Genomic DNA, 11,383 nt, shown 5'->3' with positions numbered 1-11,383 from the left:
ATAATATTTTATAAAGTGTGTATTTTAATATATTTGTTGAGTTTAAGTTTTTGAGTAGGTCTCGTGTGAGACCGTCTCACGGATCTTAATCTATGAGACGGGTCAATCCTACTCATATTCACAATAAAGAGCAATACTCTTAGCATAAAAAGTAATACTTTTTCATGGATAACCCAAATAAGAGATCCGTCTCACAAATACTACCCGTGAGACCGTCTCACACAAGTTTTTGCCTAAGTTTTTTTATTTTTTACAGTAATTTTTTATTTTTAACAATAATTATATTTTTTATATTAAATAATAAATATTTTATTTATAAGTTTGTTTCATAATATTTTAAGATTGATATAACATGTGACGATATGTTTAATATAAAAATATATGATTATAGATTTTTTTCAATTATTAAAAATAATTGAATAAAAATGGATAAATTTAACTTGTAATATTAATGTGAAGATGGAAATAACTTTAACTTTACCGATATTAATTTTAAAACTTTCTTATTTTGTATCGAATAAAATAGAAAATTAATATAATTTTGATAGTTCTAATCCAAAGTGGATCCATCAAGTTCACAGGACGGGTGTAAAGTGAGAAACAGCCTTCTCAAATTTGACCAAACATGTCACGTTGACGTCCCTATATTTGAGTCTCATTTAAAATAAACTGTAAATCTTTGTTGTAAATCAAAAGGCGGTCGCATAGGATGAGTTCTAGTTGCACGGTTCAAAATGGCAGTTTGTAAGCCGCAACAAATGGAGGAGAGACCACTCAATGATCCCTGAGACTACCTGTACCAGGAGGGTAGCACCAACAATTCAAAATTCATAGCAAAATGTCAATGAAATGGATTGCATATATCTACAACCCTCAGTGGTGAAACTGAAACATGCACCACTGATATTTAAGTCTTTCCAAGCATTTAGCACAATTATTTTGTTGTGTTATACTCTAGTTTGGTTTTAAAACACATCAAATTCCTCTGACTGAAATTCATCAAAGAAGATTATTAGGAAGCTACAAACCACCAACCAGTAGCGTATTTGCACCTCAGAAAATTGGCTACTCCTTGTCGGGCTTCGATGCCAGCATGATCTCATCAGGAGCATCATCCTATATCAGGACAATAAATGGATCAACAGGCAAGTTCGTTCTATCCCTTATTATAGGTAGACATACATGTAACAGAGAAAACTACCTGCATATCCGAAGTCCACAAAGTAAGATTGTCACGGAGAAGCTGCATTATCAAAGTGCTATCCTTGTATGATTCCTCTCCAAGTGTGTCCAGCTCACCAATAGCATCATCAAAGGCCTTAGAAACAAGTACACATCACCCAAAACCAGTCATCAGAATCATACAAAATGAGACTCTTACCCTTCGCCGCAAATGACAAGTGAGCGCCTTATATGTGGAAATTCTATATCTAAGGTGAAACGTAAACTAGTAATCATTTGTATTCATATTTATGCTAATAAATCTTTTATTTCGTTATTAAACAGTTCATTAAAGTATATTGGATGAACATAAAGTTTCTGGCATACCTGTTTTGCCAGACTACAAGCTTTTTCAGGAGAATTCAAAATCTCATAGTGAAAGACCGAGAAGTTGAGCGCCAGCCCAAGCCTGATGGGATGAGTTGGGGTAAGTTCAGCAGTAGCAATGTCCTGCAGACAAACATAAAACCAAAGAACTAGCAAATCAAGAAATGAAATCGAAGCTCATCCAAAACGATTTTACATATCATCCAACAAATCAAGATACGCGAAACATGGTGCAGCATATGCATCAGATTCAATAGCTCAATCACACTCATAAATAATTCAATTGTTAAATCAACCAGATACACGAAGCTGTGCTCCCAACCTCAGTCAGCGGAAAAAAAGAAGCAAAATAAACACAATTCCCTCTCACTAGATCGGTTTAAGGCCATGAAAACCAAAAAAGTTTCAGTGACTGAGATCAAACTCCAAACACCACATAGGCAAATAAATAGAATAAAAAACTATGCATCGGTCAACCAAGAACTTGAACTCTACTGATGTATAGAGCGCGAGATCTTCCGTATTTCTCCTAAAGCACAACATAAAACAAAAATAAAAGGATCAACCTGAGCGGCTTGATAAGCAGACAGCGTGTTCTCTGCGGCTTCTTTTCGCCCGGATCCAGTCTTAAACTCCGCCTCGTAGCGATGATAATCTCCTTTCATCTTCAAGTAGAACACCTTGGAATCGCTGTTGGCAGCAGATCCGATGAGTTTGGAGTCGAGTAGCTTCAGAATTCCATGGCAAATTGATGAGAGCTCAGATTCGATCTTAGATCTGTAGGTTTTAATGGAAGAGACATGGCTGTGGTTGCCGCGGCTCTCCTCTTTCTGCTCAATGGAGGAAATGATCCTCCACGAGGCGCGTCGAGCTCCGATGACATTCTTGTATGCGACGGAGAGGAGGTTACGCTCCTCGGCGGTGAGTTCATCACCTTCAACGGCGACGACGACTTTCTCCATGAATTCAACCATCTCTTCGTATCGTTCGGCTTGCTCAGCAAGCTTGGCATTGTAGACGTATTCCTCCCGCTGAGGCGCCATCAATTTGAGCGCACAGAAATTTCGAGATGAATGAATTATTTCTCTTCCCTTCCAAATTCAACGAACCAGGTGAGAGTCAATGATATCAACTGTTTCTACTATCAATAATATATATATATATACACACACACACACACGATTTTGGTGTTTACACCTGGTCACATATATTTTTTTAAAAAAAGTACCCAACTTTTAAAGATATGCCTCTCTGGTATTATTTTAAGATCAGAAAGTATTATTTTTTCAGAAAAAATGTTTGATCAGGCACGCTTCCAATTATAATTTTAAGAAAATAATAGAAATATTGAAAATTTAAAAAGTCAATAAATACAATAAATTCAAGATATCAATAAGACTTGCCTTTATTTATCTTTATAAAAGAATAATTGGATTTAAAAATGTTCCAAGCATCAAATCACATGACAAAATTTCAGGTTTGGGGATGTCTGGTTATGACATGTTTCTTTCGATTAGAAATGACAATATGCCGAGTTGCATTAAGAGATATTAGATCAGCAAATGGCCCCTTGAGCAATTGCCCCGTGCAATAAAAGATCCAAGATCATGAGAACTTTTTATCAGAACGAAAATGGCTTACATTCATAACGACAGGACTGAGTGTGTATATGCGCTGATAAGATCATACAATCAACATCCATGCTAACTCAGTTCCACAAATGATGAGCTAAAAAAAGTTAAATTGACATTCGTGCACTTACAGACGACTAATTAATAAGTTCAGGGTCATCTTCAGATGTAACCTCTGATCCAGCTGCCTCATCACTCTCTTCAGTATCGAAATCGCCATCCTCGTCAATTGTTCTCGTTCTATTGGCTGTCATCCTTGTCAGAGCTACTGTCTTGCTTGCCCTCTGCGAGCGAGTGCTCATTGCAGCAAGATTTGTAGAAACTACAGATGTAGGAGAAAGTTCATCGTTTGAGGAGGATTCTTCGGCGTCCCTGGCTCGTCTCCTGGGACGGGAACGTCTAGTTGACTGTGGTGCCGGAGTTGGTGGCATAACTATAGACTCGCCCTCATCAAGGTTCATTTCCAGTTCCAGTTTTCCTATTTAAGAAGGCAGGATGTTGAGACCTTATAAATGACTTTATAAATGGTTGAATGAGATTTTGGGACATTCTCCCACTATAAAATATGTTGGATCTTTATGATTATTCCATAGAATTGCATGCGTGCAAATTCAATCTGACAATGCACCTCTGAATGAAAAGTGAAAAAAACATTACCTAGAATTAGATGAGCCTGCTCGGGACTCAATCTCTCATCTGGGTTGCTATCTATTGCCCGAAGGCACTCAGCCATCTGCCTCAACTCCTTGAAGATATCTTTTTCAACTGCCATAGATGGTATTATACGATTTAAAAGCATCCGCGTGAGCTTTATCGCATCTTGTTCCGTCGTCCGAAAATGAAGCAAGATGAGTATTCTACATAGTGCAGAAAGGTATGATTTCTCAGCAGCCGTCTTCTTGGGATTGAAGTTTGCTACCTATAGTTATGGTAGGAATAAAGAGTTTATTATTAAATACTAAGAGCAGCATCATGGTATTAAAAAAAACAGGATCCCCTTTGTTTTCACTTTATAATGTGCTCAGATATACCTGAACAAGGAAAGATACTGGTGAGACAAGACTCAACAAATTGAGAGAAGAAAAAAGGAGGTTGCCTTTGGATTGATTTATATGATTTGGCAAAAGGATTTGATTTTGGGAAAGAGTGGACGAATAGATTTCAAAAAACACTGATGTTGCGTTTATTTGGAATTCACTACAACTATTAATAAAATTGTTTAACTTGACATATAATGTATCTCAAATTCACTTGAATTTTGTCCGACCAAACAAGTCAAGTAACTTGACATCTTAAATTTGAAACCATCGTTTCAAATTTATCAATTCAATCACAACTGACATGATATCATTGGAATTCACTACCATGATTAAATAGCTGTTAGAAGCCATTTTCGCAATGGGGGTATAAATTCTAAGATGTTATTTTTAGCGATAAAATGCTAGCTTACACTGTTCCAGAGATCCAGGTCCCCAAGATCAGGAATTTTGCAAATTCATAAACTCATTGGATGTCCATTTGTAGGAGATAATCAAGCAACAAAAACAGGTGTAATGAAATGTGAGGGCCATTCGAAAAGCATGCTTCAACAACAATCATATTTTCCTTGCCAAGAACCTTATAGAGATACTACTCCATATTGTGAATGTGACCGATGATACTCTAGGTACAATTGAATGGCATCTTCAATATGGAAAAATTGCAAATCAAAAAATTAAAGTGATTCTTTTGTATTTCAGATTTTTTATTGAACTTGTATACCTCTACTGCAATGCGCATCGCGAGCCCTTCCTCTCCACTCTCCAGATCAAGGGTAGGACTTCTGTCACCATCTTGGTTTCCACCATTATTATCATGCGGAGTGGCTATCTCTTTTGCATACAAAGGAACTTGCATCATTTGCAGCATAAAGTGTGAGGCTTGTATTGCACGCTTACGCATGTTGGAAACCATCACTGTAGATCCCAAGGCATCTCCATTGATACCAGGCCATAATGAACGCATAACTGGCACAAAAGCCTTAGACAAGCATTTCTGCGATTTCATAAGTGGAGCATTTGTTAATGAATGTGTTAACTAGAAAATTATAATATGCTCAACAAAGTAGAAAATCAAACCTTGTGATTCGCTGAAAGGGCGGGATAATGCTCAAAGAAAACACATAGGCATTGTTTCAACCTAGGGAATGAATTGAAGTGATTAGTTTGATCCACACAACGTACAGGTTCATGTAAGATAATCAGGAAAAGAGAACTGGTGTACCTCTGAAGCACCCCACTCTCACTACCAAAGTACAGATTGATGAGCTTGGCCAAAATCAAATGATGTGTTGAAACAGATGTTCCTGGAAATTTGTCACTCAGAAGAAGAATCTTAGCTAGACCTTCTCCTAGAATGCCTTGAACTGATATATTTTCTTCAACATCTACAGAAGCACCCGAATCATGATTCTCAAGCCCCACGTATAAAAGATCAAGCAGCTCAGTACCCAGCTCATCGAATCCATCACATAACTTAACCGGAGTTGAGGGCGTTTCGGGGTGGAGTTGCGAGGACATATTACAGTTCATTGATGTATCAATTGCATCTACACCATGCCATATTCCAAGATCAAGCAAAGCCTTAGAAGCCATTATTGTAAGGGTAGATGGACCGTTGACAAAAGAACACCGTAACTGCTTTATGAGATCTGTTGATAGTTTCCTCTCTAACAACCCAAAAAGACCAAGGCACCTAATAGCAGCCCGTTGGACATCCAAGTGAACATTTTTTGCCTGCTCTGAACAAAACCAGGTAAATACTAAAATCAAGAAATAAAAGCAAAATAACCAGACTTTCTAGAAAAAGTAAATTTCCTCTCAAAAACTATAAAACCATAAGAGAATTTACTTAAATAATCTTAAGGGAATTCAAGAAAGGGAAAAAAATATACCCCAGGAAGCAATAGAGAGTGGAGAATTTCAACACCAGTAATGGCCCCTCGTTGCATATTATGGAAGGAACTTGTGTTCTCCAATAGAAGAGCAGTCACAGCAAGGCAGTGCAGCCACTGCATGCAGTTAGCTGTTCTCTCCCTGCATGGTCGAGCAAGTTCTTCAACCACTGAAAGAACAACATTTTCAAACTCTCCCGCTGCAGCATGTACTTTCTTTGTCAATTTCGCAGCTGCAACAGCCCAATCTCTCTCCCCTCCTAAATTGATGCCATCTCCGATAACAACCTCGTTTCCACTGTCATCCAATTCGTGATCAAGGGGTCTGTGCAACAAATCCTGAACAAAATCACTGGCCACCTTTCTATTGGAAGAATCAGAGAAGTCAAGCATAGCACCAAGCAGTAGCAGCTGCCGGGATGCAAATCTATAATTTGAACCTGTAAGGATTTGGTTGCATAAAAAGTATGGTACAAATTCAATGGAATTCAAGCAATTGTATGTTTCACCCACCAGCTGCAATGTGTGCTTTAACCAACTGAACATACTCAGAAATGGAAGGAGGAAGAATCTTGTCCAGGAGATCATTGTAATCTGAAGCTTCGGATGCATATACTGCTGATTCTGTGCCCATCGTCATTGCAGCATCAGAACCCTTAGTCTGATTGAACATCAACAGAAATCTTTATACAATATTGACAGACGAAGATCTTCAAAACAATTTATTAAAAATAGCAACAGTTTAACCGCATTGGTGTACAGTTAGTTAAAAAGAGCCTCACCTTCTCAAAACCAATTTATATGCTCAAACTATCCATTGTATACGAAAAACAACCCAACAAATTGCTGCCAGAATATAATCAACTACTATAAAGAACTTATGCCATGTCACAGCATTTGGCTATATGACATTTGGCTATATGATTTCCTAGACTGACCAGCCGATGAAGCAAGTTCCCATGCCTCCAAAAATAAATATAATGCAATTGGAGGAGGAACATTTAGCTTTAGTTTTAACCTCCAGCATGCAGTTTATGCTTGTCAACAACCAGCTACATTTACACACAAAACGTGTTATTTTAGGTTATTAAACACATAATTTGTAACCTTTTTATTTGTCCATGTGAAATCAGTTAGATGACAAAACAAAGAAATTTAGTTGTAACGTCATGAGAAACAAGATTCCGGCAATGGCACTCAGAAGCCAGAAAGATATGCCATTAGATCAGAGAATATTTTATAACATTTTCCAATGAAACTCTAATTAAGGGTGAGTCACATTTCAAACAAATGGGATACACTAGATATACCCAATAGAAGACATAAATATTAAAAAAGTATTACAAAATATAATGAATATTTTCAGCCTCAAAAACCAGACTCCTAGCCACCGAAACTTGCATTTTTCAAGAAAGATTTTAACAAAATTCCATCTCATTTTCGGTGTCATGCACAGTATCATATATTTTTTACGCGAGGTCGAATATCCTTTTTCATTAAAATACATATATTGTCTGGTGCCTCTATTTTCCAGGTGGATTCATTAAGTTCGTGCGCAAAGCTCAGCAGTTGGTTGGAAAAAAGAAGACTAGACTGGCATTCCATCCATGACAGACATTGTAAGGTATAATTCTTTTCACGCATGGAACGATGTACGTTGCTTATATTATTTGCATAAGTTGAAAGCAAATTGATTGTTCCTAAGACGCTAGTCTAAAAATTTTAAATTCCGCTATTGTTTGGGTGGTTTCAGGGAAATCCCAACTATGCATTACAAAGAGAGAACATCGATCAAAATGTAATAAAACAAAATGGAAAAGATAACGTTAACTTACATTTACAAACTTGGAATTTCCTAAACCTAGGCCAATAACTTGCGGTCATAAAAGTTTAAAAAATCAATAACAAAGTAAATAACTTGGGGAAACTACTTACGTGTGCTTCCACCTGTAGGTGCTTACAGACCATTTTCCAAAACAGAGCAACCTCTGAATCCATTAGCTCAATAGATTGTTGATGTTGTCCTGCTTTTCAAATAGGAAACCTTAAAAGCTGAAGTTCATAAATGGAATTAACTTTCAGTTATATTTGCATTAATGTGTAATTATTTACAAAAATTACTGAAGTATTAATATCCCAAATCTAATAAGAATAGAGTAAAAACATAGAAAAAGAAACTCCTAAATTCCACTTTTGTCCATTGAACAGTCACAGACAATTCACATAAGTTTTAATTTGCAAGCAACAAGGGTTAGCAATTTCAGTCACATGCTCGTCTGAAACACTGCTCGATTTGAATTAAAGCCAATTTCAAACTTGTGTTCTTGGTACTTCATCAAAGACCCACAGTATTATGTTTAAGAACTTTGTCACCAAAATAAAATGAAAAACAAATTTAGAAGGTATCCATTCCTTTTGGAGGTTAAGATTGCTAAAGCAGAAGTTTGATTCACAAAGAATTTATACGTAACCAAATAAGAACGATGGATTGTTTAGGCTTTTTGGGTTCCAAGTTCCACAAAGGCCTCAAACTTAAGCCAAAATATATGCCGCACAAACCTTCTGCTCCTTCATCCACTGATGCTAAGAATTTGCGAATAGTTTGCCCATCTTGCAACTTTATCAATTCTTCTTTCAGCAGTACAACCATTACAGATTCCCCAACTGATTCATAGGTTTCCACATCAAGATATTTAAGTAGTTCTATAGGGTCTCCATTACAACATTTCTCAAGCCACTCATCTTTCATCAACTTCAAACATTCCTTTGCAACAGCTGGAGACCGATCAGAAAGACCCCTCTGTAGAATAACAGTTCTGAGCTTGATGCTGAAAAAAAATTACAAAATCATAGTTAAAGTAAAGTGGCATTGACATATTATGATTTTTTTTCACTCTAAGAGCAAAAACAAAAGAATAAGATACTATAAAGAGTAAACCATTGATTGACCTGAGGCTCTGCAGGGGGAATTTACTACCTAGAACACAGTAAGCTGCCTTTCTTACTGTCTCATTCACATCCAGAGTGCAATCAATTATCTTCGTCAAAGTGTCACCTGAAGGTGGTAGAGACAACACAAACGTCTTACGAACGTCCTGAGCAAATGCAACAAACAGGACCGTTAAAGCAACTGATTTGAACAGAAATTTGGCTAATGTGCTAATAGAATTTTCTTAAATAACAATGATAATATAACTTTAGGTTCAACAGGATGTCCTAACTAGATGAGTAACCTCCAAAATGTGAAGAGAAGTGCATCAGTCAGGTGAGTAAAAACAAAAACAAGGAAAATAACTGACAGCATTTTGCTCCAAAGGAAGTTTCTCAAGGAACAAATCAAGAATGTCTCTGTTTTCTGAATCATTTGCGAAGCGTGAAAGAGCCCTGACCGCAAATGTTCGAACTGCTGATACTTTGTCAGCCACACGTGATTTAATGCATTCGATCACCTCATCCCAAAGTTCGTTGCTAACTTCAGCATCATCCGGCAACCGCATAATGATCTAGAAAGGAAAAACTACGCAAAATTATCCTATTTTCAAAGTAAACTGTAAATAGAAAAATCGACTGTTAAATCCCAATTCCACATATCTTTGTACTTCCCGAGACAAAAGTTTCCCAATTTTCCTGAAACAATCGGTTCTTTTCGAAAACCAAAAAGAAGTAAAAACCCATACAACACTCATATTCCTCCGCATGCACCAAAAAGAAGAAAAGGCACAACACCAAAAGCATAAAGCACAACCTCGGAGACAATCTGGCAGGCCCTAAACCTGGCTGTCTTATTAGACGCTCCAGAAGCCACAATCAGAAACCGCAGAAAATTCTCCAGAAATACATCACAATTGGCCGCATCTTTCGCGCTACGCGAGCAAGCAAAAACGGCGACGAACTTTATGATACGGTCTGCAGATGCTGTTCGGCGGTGAAAATTGAAAAGAGGGGTTATTGCTTTGGAAAAGGCGGCGAATAACTCAATCGACGGCCTTGAGGATCGAAGATCTGCAATTTCTTTGAGCTTACGGATGTGCGTGGCTTGTGAAATCCGAGCCTCATCCAAAACCTTAGCAATTTTTAACGATAATTTACACTGCTGCAGCTGATCTTCAGATTCTTCCCTTACCAATTGCATCTTTTTGTGGAGATTTTCTGTTGTGTAGATTTGGATTTCCGTTGAAATAAGTTTCTGCGCTGAAGATGATATTATAGTTGCATTTGAAATGGTCTTTTGAAGCGGGAATAATTGGGCCGTGAATTTTGATTTGTCCTGGACCAAGCACAAGTAGGCTTCCTGTGAATCCAGGCCCATTCAGGTGTTTTTACTAGATTTTTAACTCAAAATCTTGATGGTACTTTTGTTTTCTGTGATAAAGGAAAAAAGTAATGTAAATGAATTATATAATATTTTTTAAATGCGGGAGAGAATAAAATTCAGAAACTGTTTTTGTATGCTGAATTTGTTTTTTCAACAGCAATGAAGCTAGAAGGACGATCAGATTTGACGATTGTTCTTACCATACCAATATAGATCATTCCGACGAATTTGTCTTCACTCGCATACTTCTTGAAGAACTTATCAAGGATCACTTATCTTATAATTATCTCAAGTCAAAACTCCATGATTATCTCATAATTATCTAACAGTATGATCTATCAAATCTTTTTAAGATATTTTCAATTGTACAGTCTTCATGCTTAAACAGTCTTGAAATCTCTTAACTCCGATATGAGATCAGTTCATACACGTTCTTTTCATCTAAAAATCTGTCGGAAACCACACATTGTCCATACAACCTCTTATTTTTAGCCCTTGAAATTTGATCAAGTTGTATGAGGGATAGTACTTGCTTGCAAACAAATAATAATATCTCTTCAGTCTGTGTTTTAAACCATCCATATAAACTCTTCCAAAAGTTTTTTAGATGGTCATTATCAATTTTATCGTTATTACAATTGTTATAGTATATCTCTTATTATATGATCTCACGAATACATAGATCGACCAGATCATAAAATTTTCATGAAAAATAATATTTTTGTACATAAAAAATTGGGTTGAGTCGGAGATGTGTCACACAAACTTGACCCGTGAGACAGTCTCATAAGAGTTTTTATGTTATTATTATTGTAAAATAACATTGATCTCTAACATTTTGATTACTATTTTTTAAACATCCTATATGACGATTGCAATTGATATTTTGAACTAATTCATGCTAAGTGATATATATTAATCAACTAGATAATAATTTAAAAATAATTTAATTTAATA

General features: G+C 36.5%; 2 protein-coding genes across 3 annotated transcripts; both read right to left on the bottom strand.

Annotated features, from left to right (window-relative positions):
• Positions 1-775: 775 nt before the first annotated feature.
• Positions 776-2,694, bottom strand: LOC140841761 (14-3-3-like protein 16R). 2 transcript variants are annotated; one of them, XM_073209422.1, is made up of 5 exons: positions 2,115-2,694; positions 1,549-1,671; positions 1,202-1,318; positions 1,053-1,116; positions 776-794 (listed from the first exon to the last, which is right to left on the bottom strand). In XM_073209422.1, exons 1-4 carry the CDS (start codon positions 2,589-2,591, stop codon positions 1,066-1,068), a joined length of 768 nt encoding a protein of 255 aa, XP_073065523.1. In that variant the 5' UTR covers positions 2,592-2,694; the 3' UTR covers positions 776-794; positions 1,053-1,065. The 2 variants fall into 2 exon arrangements, with proteins under 2 accessions (XP_073065523.1, XP_073065521.1); XM_073209420.1 differs by lacking the exon at positions 776-794 and having other exon boundaries at positions 809-1,116.
• A 412-nt stretch (positions 2,695-3,106) lies between these two features.
• LOC140841760 (uncharacterized) lies at positions 3,107-10,334 on the bottom strand. The gene is made up of 12 exons (XM_073209419.1): positions 9,857-10,334; positions 9,411-9,614; positions 9,061-9,206; positions 8,671-8,939; positions 8,047-8,135; positions 6,625-6,772; positions 6,112-6,551; positions 5,442-5,953; positions 5,297-5,357; positions 4,941-5,213; positions 3,837-4,098; positions 3,107-3,657 (listed from the first exon to the last, which is right to left on the bottom strand). Exons 1-12 carry the CDS (start codon positions 10,241-10,243, stop codon positions 3,317-3,319), a joined length of 3,132 nt encoding a protein of 1,043 aa, XP_073065520.1. The 5' UTR covers positions 10,244-10,334; the 3' UTR covers positions 3,107-3,316.
• Between the last annotated feature and the right edge of the window lie 1,049 nt (positions 10,335-11,383).

Source organism: Primulina eburnea, chromosome 9, assembly GCF_022965805.1.
Source record: "Primulina eburnea isolate SZY01 chromosome 9, ASM2296580v1, whole genome shotgun sequence".
In the NCBI taxonomy this organism is placed as follows: Eukaryota; Viridiplantae; Streptophyta; class Magnoliopsida; order Lamiales; family Gesneriaceae; genus Primulina; species Primulina eburnea.
Note: the sequence above shows the minus strand (reverse complement) of the source record. Positions and strands in the feature narration are given on the sequence as shown.